This window comes from Sebastes fasciatus, chromosome 22 (genome assembly GCF_043250625.1).
Source record: "Sebastes fasciatus isolate fSebFas1 chromosome 22, fSebFas1.pri, whole genome shotgun sequence".
In the NCBI taxonomy this organism is placed as follows: domain Eukaryota; kingdom Metazoa; phylum Chordata; class Actinopteri; order Perciformes; family Sebastidae; genus Sebastes; species Sebastes fasciatus.
The window spans coordinates 23,967,156-23,987,062 of NC_133816.1; the positions used below are offsets into that span (position 1 = coordinate 23,967,156).

At 40.2% G+C, this 19,907-nt stretch overlaps 3 protein-coding genes across 3 annotated transcripts in view; 1 reads left to right on the plus strand and 2 right to left on the minus strand.

The window, feature by feature from the left end:
• LOC141761342 (uncharacterized) overlaps window positions 1-19,907 on the minus strand; it is a 251,683-nt gene that overhangs the window by 77,145 nt on the left and 154,631 nt on the right. The gene's annotated exons all lie outside the window — the stretch shown is intronic.
• Window positions 1,088-10,807, minus strand: LOC141761243 (butyrophilin subfamily 3 member A2-like). The gene is made up of 9 exons (XM_074624574.1): window positions 10,511-10,807; window positions 8,305-8,467; window positions 5,310-5,412; window positions 4,463-4,804; window positions 2,968-3,261; window positions 2,739-2,870; window positions 2,393-2,451; window positions 1,422-1,526; window positions 1,088-1,126 (listed from the first exon to the last, which is right to left on the minus strand). Exons 2-9 carry the CDS (start codon window positions 8,323-8,325, stop codon window positions 1,088-1,090), a joined length of 1,095 nt encoding a protein of 364 aa, XP_074480675.1. The 5' UTR covers window positions 8,326-8,467; window positions 10,511-10,807.
• On the plus strand, window positions 15,637-17,987 carry LOC141761244 (low affinity immunoglobulin gamma Fc region receptor II-like). Its single transcript, XM_074624575.1, has 4 exons — window positions 15,637-15,667; window positions 15,763-15,807; window positions 16,116-16,373; window positions 17,413-17,987. The coding sequence occupies exons 1-4, from the start codon at window positions 15,637-15,639 to the stop codon at window positions 17,751-17,753; spliced, it is 675 nt and encodes a 224-aa protein (XP_074480676.1). The 3' UTR covers window positions 17,754-17,987.

The window sequence follows — 19,907 nt, forward strand, 5'->3', positions numbered from 1 at the left end:
CTGCAGGAAGAATGGAACTGAATAGTTATACACATTTGTATTACTAGTTCAGTGTCTATCCAGAACATGTCTGTCTACAACAGGCTGAATGTTTGGTCTGTGGTGTTGCTGCTTGCAGCTTTCTACAAACAACTAAACACTCAACTCTGCTCTTCATTGGTCCTCAGTAATACACCTGATATAGTTGAGTCACATCACGACTACTCAGAAACACCGGTAGAATAAACTCTGGTTTGCTGGTAAAAACACACCAAGTCTGACTACTAGTGGTCAGAAACACTGATGAAATACACTTATCAGATGTATTAATAACTAAATAGGTTTATTCAAAGTTTATTAATATTAAAAAAGATTGCACCAATCTTGACCCTGCATGTCCTCTGGTCCTGATCGTTACACCCTCCTAGTGTGAAGTAGATTGGACTCTATTATGAAACATGTATTCTAATGTGTCTTTCAGTATTTCTTTGATCCTATTTGTGTGACCTCAATAAACATCTTCATTGTTCTTCATTCTGATGAGAGTTAAAACAATTGTATTTCAAAAGAGACTTCATCTTTTCCAGTGAACAGCACCGACAGCGTAACATTGTGTTGATCTGAGTGATGTGTAGGTGTTTGTATACGTGTGTTTACTTCTCTCATCAGCTGGCTGATGCTTTCATCCTTCATCTTCAGTTGATGCTTCAGCTCTTCATTACTCGTCTTCATCTGGGCCTCAGCTGCTTGTATTTTGCCCTCCAGCTAACAGACAGACAGATGGATGTTGATTTCAACTGTTAGTAAATCATAATCAGACACAGATACACAATAAACATATATTCATCTGTTAGTGTTTCTTTTAATGTGAGAAGTGTTTGACCCTGATGTTCAGTATGAGGTCCTGGAGACGCTGGACTCTTTAACTGCTCTAAAAGATACTAAACATTGTTTTATCACCTCGATACTTCATGACTTATAACTTGTGTTAAACTGCTTCTTGACATCATTATGAACTGATGATTTGTTCCAGTAGTCACATTACTGTTTCTGTATTGAACTCATACATTGTATTGTACATTATATAAATGTATTGTACATATTGTACTTATATGATGACCACTTGGGTGTTTTGAATTCTCTCCATCTGGAAGGAGGAGGACATGAAGAGACACATGAGAACCACATTAAATCATGAGAGTAATGATTCAACCTGATGGTTCAGTTACACTGAGTACAATATGAACAAGTAGCTTCATATTCAGTCAAGTGGATCTCAGTAAACACTTTGATCATCTAGTGTTCCTCAAACAGCAGAAATGTTGAGTTGAGAGTCTGTCTGCAGGTTAGAGGCTCAGAGGAGAGAACTCATTCAACCTGATCTATCTCTGTCTCTATTGATTCTGTATTAATAATAGAGAGATGAAGATGAAGACATGAACCTCTTTCTTCTTGTTCTCCAGCTCTTCCTTCAGGCTCTGCAGCTCGTTCTCGTTCCTCTTCTTCTCTTCATGGAGCTGCTGCAGCTCAGCTCCTTTAGTTTCTACCTGGAAGGACAGAGACAAGGTGGAGAGAGACAATGAGAGACATGTTGTCAGGGTTATGAATTCACAGGGGGACCCAAACGCAGAGTTACAGGCAGAAAAGGTAGTTTTTAAATAAAAGCGAGCTTTAATAAATCCAGCTGAATAATCCAAACAACAAAAACCAACAGGCATCAAATAAAACAAAAATGCAGGGTCTGAACCTCCTTCTCAGCTTCCTCCATCCTCTGCTGCTCCTCCCTCCTCTTCTCCTCCATCCTCTCCTGCTCCTCCCTCCTCTTCTCCTCCATCCTCTCCTGCTCCTCCCTCCTCTTCTCCTCCATCCTCTCCTGCTCCTCCCTCCTCTTCTCCTCCATCCTCTCCTGCTCCTCCCTCCTCTTCTCCTCCATCCTCTTCTGCTCCTCCTGGAGCTGCTGCTCAGATCTCTCCTGAGAGGGCAAAGATGAACACAGACATGATAAGATATGATTTTATAATATCAGTGAAGACACCACACAACATGTTTTCTTTGCATTTCTGGCTCATCTCTGTTATTTCTGTATTCTAATCTCCTCTAACGTTTGCTCACATCTTCATCTCTTTGTCTGAATCGTGTCTCTTCTGTTCCATTTCTCTTGAACCTCTGAACATCAGTTAAAGTTAGCTCTCTGTCATCACTGCTCTTGTTCTCTTCTTAAAGCTGCAGTAGGCAGTATATTCCATAATAACCTTTCAGCATATTATAATTCAAATGTTCTGAGAGACTTCTGCTCCTCCTCATGGCTCTGTTTTTATAAAAATAACTTTTTGAATCATATTCGCTCCATTTCTACCCACTGCAGCCTTAATTATTTTGGAAACTGAAAGTAATGTCCTGTTTCTTTACTTACAAGTTTGCTCTTCATGAGCGTCTCTCTCTCTCTTTGATCCAGGGGGTTTCTCTGTGTCTCTTTGTGTAAAAAAAAAAAGGAAGGAGAGTTAAAGCCACTTATGTTCATTTTAAGAAATCACAGAGACATTTGAGTCTAAAATGAAGTATAAAATGGGTTATAAAAAGAAGACTGAATTGGCCTAATGGAAAATAAAAGTAGACATGCCATCACATTTTTTATCAACATCATAACCTGTAAAATACAGACATTTTCATTTCCAATTAAAATTGAATTTACAAAATTCATATCACTATTCTCCATAAAACCTGTGAGAATAACTTTTATTAATACATGTGTGACTTACTGATTCTGTTTTTTCTCCATTTCCACACAATAAAGAGAAGCAACAGAATAAACATGATGATCCAAACAGCCAAACTAACAGCTAAACCAGTTGTGACAGGAGAAGAACTGGACTGGAGCTTAAAGAAATCATCTGAAAAAATAAAAAACAGAATTACATTAATATAAATCCTTAGCAATTTGAAACTAAAAAAGTAAATCACATAATAAAACACAATATTTTTTTTTACTTGAAATAGGGATGTGTGTCTCTCTGGTCTGGTTGGTGTTCTTCTGTTGGACTCTACAGGTGAAGCTGTTGCTGTGTCTCTTCTCCACAGTCACTCTGCTGCTGACAGTATAGAGGTCATCAGGACCTCTGACTGTCTCTGGAGGTCCAGCAGAGAGGAGGTTTCCCTCACCGTCCAGCCACAACACCTCAGGCTCTGGATACCAGCCTTCAGACCTGCAGTCTAACATCACTCCTCCGGTGGCTTCATCAATCCCTGCTAAAGTTATGACCGGGTAGGAAGCAGCACCTGATGCTGAGTAAAAGGAAACATTTAAAACAGAAGTCAGCAACACAATCACCACACGAATGATTAAATGTATTGTATAAATATCCTCTGCATTAGCGTTGCCTTTAAACTTAATTCTAACAGAGATGACCATGGTTTCTATACGGCAAATAAACCCAGTTGGTCCCTGAACTGATGATGAAGCAGCTTGAAATCAAAGGGGTCACATATTTACTGCTGTCAATACTAAAACTTGACAATTCAAAAACAGTTTGCATCGGAAAGCCGGTGCTAGATTATTGCATATCAGATTATGTGTTTGTTAAACTCTGTTAGGTGTCATATACAGTTTACTAATCAACCTAATGAGAAACCTTTTCTGCCCATGACATCTACAACTGAGCTGTTCTTATAAAACATGTTTAACCCTCATTTATACTGATGTTTCATGTCGTTGTGCTCTTCATCTCCCAACATCACTGGCTCACTATGACGAGCTGTTTAAACATTTAATAGTTAACCTTGACTATCTGTAATTAAAATTAGAGATATCCACAATTGCGTTTTGACTAGTTGTGACTAGTCAGAGTTCTTATTCCAGATATCTATAACGTCATTGTGACTAGTCAAAACGACAGTTAGAGATATCTGTGGTTCAGTTCTGACTATCCTAAATAACAGTTACAGATATCTATAACCTCATTATGACTAGTCAGAGTTGTTGTCATGACGTTGCTCATCAAGGCTTCCCATTGGATATCGGCCCAACAAAGCATCTGAACAGTGTCAGCAGAAGCTTTTACTAACTTGGATAATTCGGTAAAGTGTGAAAGATATTCACAGATTCAGACTCTCCGGATCAATAACTCATAAGTTGTTAAAACACCAACGAGGGCTCTTTATAACTGTAGTGAGGTAGACAACGAGCTGCAACCTCACTTTAATCACAACCAGCCTTTAGTCCTCTGAACTGGACACATATCATCGGTCTCAATGTGCGGCCGGCTGTGGCCAATGAGAGCTTTGTTCACTAGAGAGTTGTGGTAGAAATTTACAGCGTGTTGTAGATTTATTGTCTCCAGACACACTTTATGAACCCGTACGGCTGCAGTGAAGCGCCATCGTATTTTTGAATAGCTTCCGCCCCCTTCTGACCTCATTACAGATATCTGCAACCTCATTTCACCTAGTCACAACTCGTGTGTGTAGATACACTGTGTCCACTTACCAACAACAAGCTCAACCAAAGATTCTTTATCCAGGACTGCAACATAGCATTTGTATCTCCCCTTATCAGAAAGTTTCACTTTGGAGAGTTTCAGTGAAATGTTTCCGTTCTTCAGTCCATCAGTGAACAGTGATGTTCTTCCTGTGTAGGATAGATCTTTAACATGTACGAGGTCCTTGCCAGCACGCCACATAAAGACAGCTATAGAGTTCAGGTCGGGTCTCGTCCACTCCAACGTCATGGCAGAAACATCCACTGCAGGTTCCAGATGGCATGGCAAAATGATGTCATCGCCAACTAATGCTACTATTGGCTGAGATAGACCAATCATCTGAGACTGACCTGGAAAGAAATAGATATGTTAATTCATTCCTGCAGTAGGAAGTAAGTTAAATATGTTCATTTCTATAAGGCTTGTTGTACATTATGATACTGTGCTAATAGCAGCAGACAGTAGTGGAATGTAACTTTACTAAAGTACTGTTCATATAGAAGGTATCCTATCTACAACATGTTCACTACAATGTATTTCATTTGTTTTTCCTGAACAGTTTTTCGTAGCAACTAAAGCACAAGTTGCTTTAGTGTTAAAAGTGATTATGTCACTTTATAATGACGTCAATAACTGTAGACAACATGTGGTTATACATGACATTGAAACACTTCAGTTTTCTGAAACAAAGCAAAAGCTTCAAGAACCAATGACATCATGTTTTTGTGAGAGTGTCCAAAAACACTGAACATCAGTCTTTAAGCTTTCATTTAATTGTATATTTTGATATGATTTAGGAATTGTGTGTGATTCGAGGCCTCGCTGTGTGACTTTAATAGTTTGTGTGTGAGTTACCTCTACAAGAGTGTGTTAGGAGAAGATGGAAAACCAAAACACTGATGGGTCTGAGTGGAGACTGAAGGGACAGTCCGGTCCTCTGGGGAAGCATCTTAAAGCTCTGAAAATCAAATGAGAGCAGCGATACATCATATGGAAAAATATATGCTTTGGAAAGCAGCAAAATAACTAATCCAGTAAAAACAATACCATTAATACTGTGACGTGTCCATGTAATATAGTTGAACTTTCACTTCTGCAACACAGACGGTCCTATAGAGAGTTCATATGAATACTATCTATGTATGGGGCAGTTAAAACTGAGATATGCTTTAACTTTTCATACCAACATGGCAGAGACGGCTCCTTAATGAATTTTAAAAGTGCTTTGATTCTGCCAAACTCGTTCAATAGTTTATCCTTCATTAGAGCTCTTTACGTGAGATACAAAGTCCACTGACTGCTATAAAAATGATTAAAAAAAATGTTGCTGTCAAAACTAACAAGCGTCCATTTAAAATAATCATAAAAACTAAAGGCTGGTTGAATTTAAAATAATCAACACAATTACTCAACATTTGAAAGACGTTTCCTCGATGGTTTCAATGTTTTACACCGGTTTTAAAATAGACTTAAATATCTGTTACAGAGTATTATACTACAGAGCCCACGACTCTGAATGCAGACCCACTTTTAATGTCGATAAAGTGATACCAAGTTTAAGAATAGAAGTTAATTGAATCATTTACAGGCTGTTGACTTTGGCTCTCACTTCTTTTATCTACTGCAGAGTGCTCATGCATTATATTTAGTTTGTAGTGCACATCATGTAGTAACAGCTGATGTAGTTCCCCCCTGAGCTTCCACATGTTATGTATTATATGTCACTTTCAAACTTAACAGCCACAAACTACAGACCTAGAGCATTCAGAGGATGGATGGATCAAACTAGAGACCTAGAGCATTCAGAGGATGGATGGATCAGACTAGAGACCTAGAGCATTCAGAGGATGGATGGATCAGACTAGAGACCTAGAGCATTCAGAGGATGGATGGACCAGACTAGAGACCTAGAGCATTCAGAGGATGGATGGATCAGACTAGAGACCTAGAGCATTCAGAGGATGGATGGATCAAACTAGAGACCTAGAGCATTCAGAGGATGGATGGATCAGACTAGAGACCTAGAGCATTCAGAGGATGGATGGATCAGACTAGAGACCTAGAGCATTCAGAGGATGGATGGATCAAACTAGAGGCCTAGAGCATTCAGAGGATGGATGGATCAGACTAGAGACCTAGAGCATTCAGAGGATGGATGGATCAAACTAGAGACCTAGAGCATTCAGAGGATGGATGGATCAGACTAGAGACCTAGAGCATTCAGAGGATGGATGGATCAGACTAGAGACCTAGAGCATTCAGAGGATGGATGGATCAGACTAGAGACCTAGAGCATTCAGATGATGGATGGATCAGACTAGAGACCTAGAGCATTCAGAGGATGAATGGCTTTCCTTGCTAGATTGATCAATAAGGGGGTTTCTGAGACGTTTACACAACAGAAGTGCTCGCCATCCAATCACCAAAAAAACGTTGAAGAAATCTCCAAATGTCAAAAGTTTTTGATCTCAAATCACAGCATGACTTTTCATCAATTCTCCAATGGTAAAAAAATCTGTGTAACAAATGGTATCAATCCGAAAAAATTGCTGCAACAACTTATGAGACTTGATAGAGCATGGAGATGGACATCATAGACTTCTATCATAATGTTCTAAACACATTTTTACAATTCATCTAATTCATGTTTATTTATGACTAGAACAACTTGACTCACAGTGCTGAGCTGACTCGCAAATTAATCTACAGGTTCTCAGCTTTCAGATGATGTACACCACTTCTATGTGACATCTACTGTTGACCTGCTATCTCCCCCTAAAGACCCCCTGGACCCCCTAAAGACCCCCTGGACCCCCTAAAGACCCCCTGGACCCCCTAAAAACAGACGGCTCTGCTGTGGGTCTCAGAGGGTTAATAACTGAGTTAAACTTTAAACACAGTCTGGTGATTGGGTCTGATTTCCTACGCTCAGAGTGTTTGTAACTGATCACTAGAATAAAATATTACAGCTTCAATCAAAACCACCAGGAATAATATCAATATCCTTTTATTGTCTTAGTAATTTAGAAAAGGGGAGAGTTCAGGAAGTAGTTGTTAGGCCTGCTATCTCACCAGAGGCCTGGACTACGAAACTGGTTCACTTCTTATCAGGGTAGATCTCCATGGTCACTGATGCTGAACGGCTAAACCTGTTTTGGAGCAGGTTATGTTCCAGATAAGAGATCAACTTCTATGAAAGCACCTCCTACTGACCCATCAGAGCTCTGTGCTGTGTTTGTATGATAATATTACACACATATGAAGAAGTTTAAGTCATAATCATAATAAAAACAACACAGTTTAAACTGACAAATGCAGGAAGAACAGCAGACTTTATGTTGAGGGTGTTTAAAGCTTTGAATTATGTTTTTATATTTATTTAGTTTTACTTCCTCTTGAGTCCGTTTCACACCGTCAGAGAGGAGGAACACAGCTGAAAGACGCAACATCATACTCACAGTGTAAACTAGGTGTAATCTATTCATCTATTACACTCTGAAAAGTTATTTATATTTAGATGACTATATGTGACTTTTGAGTGTTCCTCTAAATTAATAAATCTGTTAATTTACACATTCACACATCTGGAGTTTTTTCTTTTTCCAGCTGTTCTTTCTGCAGTTGGCAGCTTCATCTGTGTTACTGTTAGTCTGATTAAGAGTTTAACTTCTTCGTATTTGTTCTAATATAGTTTCTTCCTTTGTTAAATGTGTCTCTCTGTCTGCTGTCAGTCAGTCAGTCAGTCAGTCTTTAGTCTTGTTCATGTCTGTGATTGGTCAGATTCTGTAAACACCTCCTCGTTCATGTGAACGCGCTCATATCCAGACTGAGAAACCCTGAGTTGACTTACCGAGTTGATAACCAGCTTCATAGTTCAGTTTAGTGAGATCTCGGATGTTATGTTAAGTGAAGCCAGATAACCAGAAGACACCCCGGGTATGTTGAACTCGCTTCGTAGTGCAGGAGAGCGTTATCACCAAGCCCTCGGGAAGTGCGTCTGTCGTTGATCCCAACTCCCGTACAGGGGCGTGTCCAGACATTTTTGATAGGGGTGGCACCAGTGGGGCACTGACTTATGCGGGGGTGGCATGAAGTGTGAGCAGGAGCGCCTGCGCACAGACATATACACTCACGTATGCACGCACACACACACACAAGAAAATACACACACACAACCAGGTGTCGGCATAGCATTAATTTACCATTTTTGTCTCCACAACCCATATCTACTTCACTTACTAACACTGCAAGCAAGAACAGACCTACTAGTCACAACATTCAGGAAAAGGCAACATACAAATGTGATTGAAAACTACCATACTTTATTCTAACCTCAAAACAACCTTCCAAGGTATGATATACAGTACATACAAAAAAGACAATGCACTTTCTGTATAAAGTGCCAACAAAATTACAATAAATAAGCCTGTTTGGGGCAAAACATTTACTCGACAAAACTTGTCACATGTGCCACAGTGTAGTAAGTTACTGTAGTATTCTCAGCAACAGAGAAACCTGAACTCCCAGGTATAAACAAAAGTCACATCCCTCCTCACATACCAGCAAATCCTGTTTTAACATTGTAAAGTGAACTGTTAAATAATGCCAAAATAATTTGTAAATTCCCAAAGTAGGTTACATACAAAAGAAAATCCTTATTCTAAAACAGTCACTTTATAAAGTGCCAACAAAATTAAAATAAATAAGACTCTTTGGGCAAAATATTTACTTGACAAAACTGTGCAAAACTTTACATGTGCAACAATGTAAATGGTTGGAGGTACAGACCGTGTAGAATATTTTATCAACAGAGATAGCTGATCTTACCAGAGCTTATGTGTGCATAAAAAAAGCTTACATCACTTGTAACAAATCTTGTTTCAACACTGATTTGTTACAGTAATAATGCTACAAAATAACCTGTGACTCCAAAAGCCAACATAAGAAAACAATGCACATTAAAAAACACAGTCACTCTCCGCCTATAAAGTGCAAACATATTTAAAATACATACGCCTCTTTGAACAAATTATTTAACCAAACAAATTATAAGCTTTACATGTGCTAGTGTTGGTTACTCTAGTATTACCTAGTATTACCATTCAAGAGACCCAATCTGTTTTGACAGTTCCTTCCTTCCTTGCTTCCTTCCTCCCTCCCTTCTTCCTGTCCTTCTCTCTTTCTTTCCTCCCTCTGTTCTTCATTCCGTCCTTCCTCCCTCCCTTCTTCCTTCCTTGACCTGAGGAAAACAGGAGGGTTAAAACAGTGCAATTCGCCTGTTCTTGTGTTTGCTTGCAAACACTTTGATAAAATCATCCATGTTGAGTGCCCTCGCTCTTCTTGACTCAATACTTAGCAAACCTAAATGGCTTAGTCTGTTGTCTAGCATGGTTGTCCTCAAATGAGTTTGAATGAGCTTTAGAGCTGAACAACTCCGCTCACATGCAGCAACACGGGTCTAACATAACAATGTTACGCAGTACAGAATAGCTCAATGTTAGATTTAACATCGTTGACAGTCAAAACAGTGTTTGCTAATGAGATGAGATGATGACAGCCTTGTGCCAATTACAATAAAAAGAAATAAAACAAGACAGGGTAATGTTTAGTTTATTACCGTTACAGCGTTTAACTACAGGCACAGTAAGTGTAGTCAAATGTAGGCTACTCACATCTTTCACGACGACGCTCCAGAGACGTGTTGCTTCCATAGACTGACTGTAGAAAAACAGTTTGTTTCACCTGTAGGTTCACCTGTAGGTTCACCTGTAGGTTCACCTGTAGGTTCACCTGTAGGTTCACCTGCTCAAACTTCTTCTTCTTCGCGCCTTTTTTTTTGCAGGCTACATACTACTTTAGCGCATCTCTGCCTCTCAGGTTTGAGAAGGAACTGCAACTCTAAACAAGAGTGCAGTTTACATTCAGTGCCGTGGCCCGCCTCTGACTGGGCATATAGACAATCATATTGTAAGATATTGGGGTGGCACTTGGGGTGGCCAATCAGATTTCAGGGGTGGCCTGTGCCACCCAAGGCCACTCCCTGAACATGCCAGTGCTCCCGTAGTGGCCAAACGACGGTACTACAACTTCCGTGTCCTTCAAGTGATGCCGTTGGGTCCATAAAGACCTTTTCCCATAGACTTACATTGAGAAAGAGACGTCTGTAACTCAGAGGATAATCTATTTTGAGGTGAATCAACTCCCCAGTATGAACACTCTAATAGTCCTTATGTAGGTCTTAAAAGTTGTAAAACGCACTAACAGCTGAATCCAGAGTTATTTCCCTTCCTCCGTTCATGTGAGTGAGACCCAGTTCGAGGCTAGAGAACAAGCCGTGACCGAGCGGATGCTCTACTGCGCATGTTCCATGTGCCCAAGATCCGGGTACTTTTCCAGACGGAGGTCGAGCTATTTAGGCTTCATGCACCACTGAGCAGCTGTCAGGGCAGATGTGCAGCGAGTCAAGAGCTGCATCCCAAAGCTCTTAATTGCATCCCCGTTTCCCTCACTTGCGTCTCATCCTTGCGTCTTAGTCCCTCCCACCAGGGAAGCATGGAGAGACGCAAGGAAACCATGCGAGGACAGAGGAAACGAGGAAATACGATTTAAGCGACATGAGACGGTCGTTTCCTCTGAAGCGTCACGTGAAGCGACGTCCGTTTCTGATGACAGCAGCAGCTGATCACATCTGGATCAGCTGTCAGTCAGCTTTAACAGCTGTTTGTGTCTGAACTGATCTAATACTAATAAAGACAAGTGCAAGCTGCAGTCTGTAGTTCTACTGAGTCCTGCTTAGAGGCTCAGGAACCATCTCTACTGGCACAATATCTTTATATTATTGATTCATTATTAGCGTCTGTAGTTATTGATATTCTGATTGTGAGTTCATTATTTAATAACCCAGAATATGACTGTGGTGTTTTTTGAACACTGGACATTATTTATTAGGCTAAAGGGAAAATGTAAATGATGTAACTCATATCAAACCAGATGTTCAGGAATCATCAGCCTCATGTGACTGAATGGAAATGATGATAAATGATGTAAAAGGTGTTTGTTGCTGACAGACAGACTCTCCTTCTCTCTCTGACTTTAATAGTTTCATTAATAAAAGTTAACGGGGGAAATAACAGATCATGAAAAGACAAATCATTCTAATAAATGCAGAAAGTTATTCTAAGTCTGTTCATCAGGTTTTATAAAGCTCTTTCAGTGACAGGCTGCTTCACTGAAGGAAGAAGCAGAGATACTGCAGGTCCTTCTGCTGCTGTTCAGAGCTTCAGTTAACACACATTATAACTAGATGATGAATCAGAAGACAACTAAACTATAAAACCTTTAATCTGTGATCTGTTTTCACTCCGGTATAAAACTCAGTGATGCTGAGAGGTAAAGTTATCAGATCAGTCTGATCGGCAGCAGCGTCCAATCAGTAACTGATATCCAGTAAGGGGGCGTGTCGGTCGGTATAAGACTTCCGTGCAGGATACACTGGTGTATCCTCGCTCATAGCTCCTCCGGCAAGCCTCCTCGCTCCTCGATCCTCGCTCCTCGCTCCTCGCTCCTCGATGCACAAATAAGAGCTTTGGGACGGTCTTCAAGATGGCGCACCAGAACAACTTCCGGTTCAAGCGAGGATCGAGGAGCGAGGAAACGAAAATTAAGAGCTTTGGGATGCACCCAAGAGGTGCTTCTCATTTCAGCATTTTTTGCCTCCTCGTCTCCTCGCTCCTCGATCCTCGATCCTCCGGCTGTGACCCGGAAATCGATCTCAGTCCTCCATCTTGAAGGACGTGCCAATTCATAAAATGCGCATTGAGGAGCGAGGAGGCTTGCTGGAGGAGCTATGAGCGAGGATACACCAGTGCATCCTCCAGTGTTTCCTCCACGGAAGTTTATCACCGACCGACACGCCTCCTTATTGGATATCAGTTATTGATTGGACACTGCGCCGATCAGACTGATCAGATACATCAACATCACTGAGTTTCATACCAGAGTGAAGACAGATCACAGATTAACAGTTTTATATTTTAGTTGTCTTCTGATTCACCATCTAGTTATAATCTGTGTTAACTGTAGGTGTGAACAGCAGACGGAGCATGTTGATGGTGAAGTGATCCAGCAGCAGAAGGACCTGCAGTCTCTCTGCTTCACACACCGTCACTGAAGGAGTCTGACACTGAAGGAGTCTGACACTGAAGGAGTCTGACACTGAAGGAGTCTGACACTGAGAGGCGTTTATAAAAGCTGACAACGAACAGACTTAAAATAACTTTCTTCATTTATTAGAAAGAGTTTTCTTTTGATGATCTGTTATTTCACTCATTCACTTGTATTAAGCATCCAGTTAAAGTCAGAGAAAGAAGGAGAGTCTGTCTTTTACACCTTTTACATCATTTATCCTCATTTCCATTCAGTCACATGTGAAGCTGATAATTCCTGAGCGTCGGGTTTGATATGAGTTATATCATTTCACTTTTCCCTCAAACATTCAGACTAATACATAACTTCTACTGTCAGAACATCAATAACTACAGATGCTAATAATGAATACATAATATAAAGATATTGTGCCAGTAGAGATGGTTCCTGGTCCTCTAAGCAGGACTCAGTCCACAGTAGAGATGGTTCCTGGTCCTCTAAGCAGGACTCAGTCCACAGTAGAGATGGTTCCTGGTCCTCTAAGCAGGACTCAGTCCATAGTAGAGATGGTTCCTGGTCCTCTAAGCAGGACTCAGTCCACAGTAGAGATGGTTCCTGGTCCTCTAAGCAGGACTCAGTCCACAGTAGAGATGGTTCCTGGTCCTCTAAGCAGGACTCAGTCCACAGTAGAGATGGTTCCTGGTCCTCTAAGCAGGACTCAGTCCACAGTAGAGATGGTTCCTGGTCCTCTAAGCAGGACTCAGTCCACAGTAGAAACACAGACCAGCTGTTATTCATGTGCAGGTGTTTGTTAAACAGAGAGGAAACACTGCTGCTCTGATAACTCTGTTTCTTTATTAGTATTAGATCAGTTCAGACATAAACAGCTGTTAGAGCTGACTGACAGCTGATCCAGATGTGATCAGCTGCTGCTGTCATCAGACGCTTCAGAGGAAACGACGTCTCATGTCTCTAAAAACATATTTCCTCGTTTCCTCTCTCCTCGTGTCGTTTCCTCGCCTCCTCCGCTCGCATCTCCCGTGGGCGGGACTAAGACGCGAGTAGAGGAGTCGAGGAGTCGAGGAGTCGAGGAGTCGAGGAGTCGAGGAGTCAAGCCGTATAAAAGCACTAATGGGAAAGACCCAAGGTGTATCAGGGAATCAGCTATGCAGAGGCAGCAAAGAAGGTTTCAGGAGGCATAAAAGTGACAAAACAAAATAACACTGTGAATGAAGATGTTGTAAAATGTGCAGGGTGTGATAAGTTGAAGGAGGAAACTCTGCTAGTCAGAAAAAGTGACTTTGTGCTCTTTATGGCAGAAATAATCAACTGTTCGGCACAGTCAAAAAGTCGCAATGAAAGGATTAAAATAATTGTCAGATCAGCTGAGAAGTACCTTGAAGTGAATGGGAAACAGTTAGAAACATTCTGAATGGAGATACACAATCCTCTCAAACATGGGCTGGATCCTCTTAATGGTGTTCTTCTGCTACAATGGAATGTGAGAAGCTTAATGACAAATGGACAGGAGTTTAAGAAGTATATTGATAATTTACAAAAGAAACCTAATGTAATCTGTATACAACAGACATGGTTGAAACCACAGTGGGATTTTGTTGTAAAGGGATATTCTGTAGTTAGAAGAGATAGGGAATCTGGTAATGATGGAGGAGTTTCAACCCGTGTGTTATTAAATAGGTCTTTCAGTGACAGACTCTTTCACCTGCGGTGTGTTAAAGAGAGATACCACAGCTCCTCCTGCTGCTGGAACACTTTATCAACAGATCATAAAGATTATCTGACCTAATGTGGAGAAATATCACTTCATTACCAGGTTGGAATAGAAATAAACAGGAATATATGATACATATTGAGTTAATTGTTGGAGTTATGGAGAAGGTGTAGGATCATATACTTCTTCCAACTTCTCTTCGGACATGTAATATTTATTTATGTTGATTATTTGTTAATTGATTGTTTACTGTTCATTTTATTAGTTATTCTTTTTTGTTTTTTACTGAGGTATTTGTTACATGTTCGAAATAAATAATTAATTAAGAATAAAGTGAAACGAAATGGTTGTCACTGTCCACTAATATTAAACACGAATCCCAATTAGTGTATGAGCGTATGAAAATAATATGCAAGATCAGCATATAGTTTGTTATTATGAACGGCCGAATGGTGCGTTGCTTTAAATGCTGCGGATGCAAGGAATCGTGGGATGTTATTCTCTCCTTTCCTTTGGTAAAGGATGCTCCAGTGTTTCCTCTGCTAAAGGAGATAATAAAGGAAGCATTGAAGCTCCTCTCCTTAACTTTTGGTGAATTTGAACGGCTCTTATCACGGCTGCTACTGAAGTACTGAGAGGGTCATTTCACTCCGTTAGGAACCTTCCTGAGCAAAAAGGACTATTCGAACGCAGCCCTGCTCTCAGGAATGAACGGGGCCAACGCCTCCAACGCTGTATCCAGTTCCCTTAGTACATCCATGGTTATCACTCCCAGGGCGTCAAATATAGAGGCTTTGTCACGGCCATCGACGTCCGGTATCGCTGCACAAGGCACCCTTTAATACTGGTATGAAACGCACCAGGCGTTCCATTAATGTGAACCCATCCACAGCAACAGTAACCGCTCTGAGAAAGTGCTCCGGCAGTGTGGTGACGTAGTTTAAAGAGCAAAAAGACACACAGCGGGTGCAGATTGGCCTTACAGGTCAATGCACTGTTCTGTAGTGCTGTTTGGTATTTTCTCTGTAGTAGTGGTAAAAACACAGCTAAGTATGTTTACTAAGAAAGTGTGAATCATCCATTCATTCAGTTATGTCATTGATTCTGGTTGTTGGCTTGACTAGACCCGGTTGACCTACTGAGCCACCCGGGTTGAGCTACTGGAGCCAACCGGAGGGGAAGCGGTGGTCGACCAATCAGAGACAGAGAAAGGTTTGGTTCAGAAAATAACCTGCACAGAAAGAGGAAGTCCTCGCCTACATAGAGAGCTGTATTTCATTCTCAGACAGTCAGCAGCTAAACAACATGGGGGTCACCGCTCTGTGCTTCAGACTGTGTGAGTACTGACTTTATTTATTCTTTATCTACCTTTTACATCCTGTATATCCAACCGTCTGTCTGATATTCAACTTTGCTCCTTTGTTCATCCAGTGATGCTTGAATTCACTCTGCTGAACAGTTATACTCTGAAAAGTGGTGAGTAACAAATAGAAACTCCTAAAGATACTAAACCTTTTGCATCATTCTGTCTATCTAAGTCTGTATTTGTCTCTATGCTGTGATTTAAGTTCTTACAGTTATGTTTAATATTTTTGGAGAGGTTGAGTTTAATGAATTAATCTCCATGTCACTAGCAAATACCAGAATACATTTTGCAAAAAAAATCCCAATTTAATCTGCCACAAGGTGTAGACAGCTACTGTACAGTGGTTTTGTTGATTTTGTTTCCTGTCATAGTTCTGAACGTTTCTTTTGGGACACTATAATTTCTTTCTCGGTTTCAGATGCAGCTTTTCTTCGTGTCACTCCAAACAGACAGCAATACTTCGAACACGACTCTGTTTCTTTTGACTGTGAGGGATCTGATGGCTCGACTCATTTGAGAGTGATCAGGAATAACCAGAAATCTGATGTAGAATGTGATACTAAGACGCCAACAGGGTCCTGCACCATTAAGAGAGTTTATCAATCAGAAGACGGAGAGTTCTGGTGTGAGACTGAAGGAGGAGAGAGAAGCAACAGTGTCAACATCTCCGTCACCGGTAGGTTTATAGCATCTCCAAAAGCCACTGCATATCTATTTTAACCTGTCATTCAACTGATGATATGCATTGTTCTCAGATCAGATCAAGACAATCAGGTTCACCACGTGTTACCTGGAATTATTGAAGAAAACGTTTCCGTTTTCCTCTCACGCCTCCACGGTGAACGGAGAATAAAAAACCGGAGAGTCTTGATGAATTGAAGTAAATGAGGGGTCATTTACAAACTCTCACACAACTTGTGCAGAATAATCCAAGTCTCACTTATCCGGTCGTAAGATCACTACTTCATAAAACACACGCATCTTCACTAAAACCTGACTATTTAAAACACTATACGGCCAATATACTTCAGGCGAGTAGTGAGCATACGAATGGATCTTGGATTATTCTGCACAAGTTGTGTGAGAGTTAGTAAACTGATGTTTTCATGTAGTTCTGCTGTTGTTAAACGCCCCCCCCCTCCCCCCCCATTTACTTCAATTCATCAAGACTTTTCTCCGTTTTTTGTTTCCCCGTTCATTTTAGAGGCGTGAGAGGAGAGCAAAGGTTTCTTCAATAATTCAAGGTAGCACGGTCAAGTAACATTTTTATTCAATGTATATTTTTACAGAATCTTGCTAAATGTATAGGCAAATGTAAAAACGTGCAGTCACAAACTGATCAACAAATCATTTTTCTATTTTTAGTTTCTAATTAAAGTTCCTAAAGTATGTGTTTTGTCTATGTCTACGGTGAAATCTAAAATGTCTTTAAACATGACACAATCACTGCTAAACTACAGTACAGATGTGTCTGAGGACTTTGTCTGGGATGCCTTCCTCTCTACCTGGAAGCACACTAGGAGTAGTAATACTTATAAATCCCCAAACTAATCTGTAACTTTAACCTAAACCAACCAGCTTCATGGCTTCTATTATTAGGGCTATCTGTCACTGTGTTAAATTACTGCTTACTTGATTCAATCAGCGTTCTATTGTGAGTAATTCTAGTTGTGAGTTTGTACATAAAACTAACGTTTTACTGACATGTTGCTCAGCTGGAAATGTGATCCTGGAGATTCCTGCTCTTCCTGTGACGGAGGGAGACGATGTGACTCTGAGCTGCAGAAATAAGACGACTCCGTCCTCCAACCTCCCGGCCGGTTTCTACAAAGGTGGCCAACCCGTGCAGAGCAGTTCATCCAGGGAGATGACCATCCACAATGTTTCCAAGTCTGATGAAGGCGTCTACGACTGCCGCATCTCTGGAGTTGGAGATTCACCAGGAAGCTGGCTGGCTGTCAGAGGTCAGACAGAACAGTGTTACAAAACAACATATAGACGAGTTGTAGATGAGCAAATTGATGTCACCTCTACTTTGACAAATGTAGTTGTTTGAAGCTTAATATAAATTCAGTATGGCTGTTTTTTAAAGGAATGTGCCTGCCAGTGTCGTAAACATTGTGATCATTGTGATGTGATGTTATCAATATTTATATTTTGCAACGTTTTCACGTTTAAAAAAATATACATTTACACTTAAAGTTCCATACGTAGTGTTATTTGTAATGTTACAGCAAATACCGTTTCTCCTACCATCTCTCCAACATCATCTCATGAAGAGCTCCTCTCCGAAAACGACGACTCCGACGACTCCGACTCCGACGGCTCTCAGCTCCTCATCCTGCTGTCGGTCGTAATCGTCACCATTTTAATGGCGGTTCTGATGTTGGTGGTGGTGGGAGTCCTTCATATGAGGATACACAGAGGTACAGAGAAGTTAACTACATCACCGTAATATGATATGTATCAATAACGAACCACTTAAACAAGAAAGCAACCGTGTAAATCACTTCCAAAGGAGCATTAAAGGTCCCATATCGTGCTCATTTTCAGGTTCATACTTGTATTTTGTGTTTCTACTAGAACATGTTTACATGCTGTAATGTTCAAAAATTCTTTATTTTCCTCATATAGTCTGCCGGAATATACCTGTATTCACCCTCTGTCTGAAACGCTTCGTTTTAGTGCATTTCAACGGAATTGCATTGCTAGGCAACAGTTTGGGTCAATGTTTACTTCCTGTCAGCTGATGTCATTCACATAAAGTGCAACAGGAAATAAACTGGGACACATTTAGAATGTTTACGTTTAAAACCGTGTAATGATTTAAATATATTGTAGATTTGTGACATCACAAATGGACAGAAATCCTGACGGCTTGTTTCAAACGCACAATTTTCTGAATACGGCTGCGTGTATTTCTCCGTATATTGAACGTTTTGATACTTTAACAGTATTTATATATCACTTAAACCTGCTTTATAATATAAAAGACATGAAAATCTCACTTTTTACAATATGGGACCTTTAATGTCAAATGCCGCCTTCAACAAGCTCAACCCATCAGATGTTTTAGGTTATAAGTTTGAAATTAGAGCCGTGATTGTAAGAAACTCAAAAACTATTGCAAGGCTGCGCTGAAGCAGCCGTTATATTATATATATTATATATGTTATATATATATTGTATTGATGGTTACTAAACAGTTCAAAACAGACATATAAACAAGTAATTTCCTGTGTATCAAATTATGTTTCCCAGAAAGAGCTACAGTCTAGTTTAACTATACAATAATCTAATGTTGTGGGGAAAAACAACCGAACTAACCAACAAATGTACTGAGCTATATCCTGTTTTAACACAGTTGTGTTTGTAGTATTCTTTAATATTTAACAGTTTTACACAGTTGACGATGTTACACTAACTGTACAACGCATCAGTGTGAATCAAGTCGGTTGATAAATATTTTACACTTTTTGAAATATCAAACCTTAAATGTCTTTTCTGTGTTTCTGTTGATGTCAATATATTTTTGCTTTTCTATCCGTCAGTTTCCTCAAAGACGCCAACAGCAGCGTCACGCTCAGATGAGGACAGTCATAATGGTGAGGACTGTAGTTGTTTATAACAACTTTGTAAGCTTTTTAACTTAATGACTAAAGAATTAAAACTAAATGTGTTTTCTGTGTCAGTCAATGGAGAGGACGCTGCAGAGCATCCAGACGGCGTGACGTATGCAGTTGTCGTCACAAAACCCAGAAAAAACAAAGGTAACCTGATGTAAGGAACACAGCAAGACTTTAATGGATTACTTATATATTTATTGTTTTATATTTTATAAGCACATGTACACTTTGAGAGACACAGCGTATATATCATCTTTAAGAAGGTTAACCACAGAGAAAATGAAAATAACGAGAAGAGTTCCTGTCCCTCATGTTCGAGGTGACAGTTGAGGTGTTGGTTGAGAGAGCAACACCATGTGGATTATTTTTACATTTTCTCAGTGTGTGGTTCACTGGGTGTTTTATTTTAGACGCTGCAGATGCTGCTGATAATTTGAGCCTCCATCTCAAGTCCAACTACAGCAGAAAACCACAAACTGATGAAGGTGAGGGGTCCTTTTCACCCCTTCAGTCTATTAACAGTATTTATAATTAACCGTGTGTCTCTTGCTTTCTGATGTTTCTCTCCTTCAGATGATGACGAC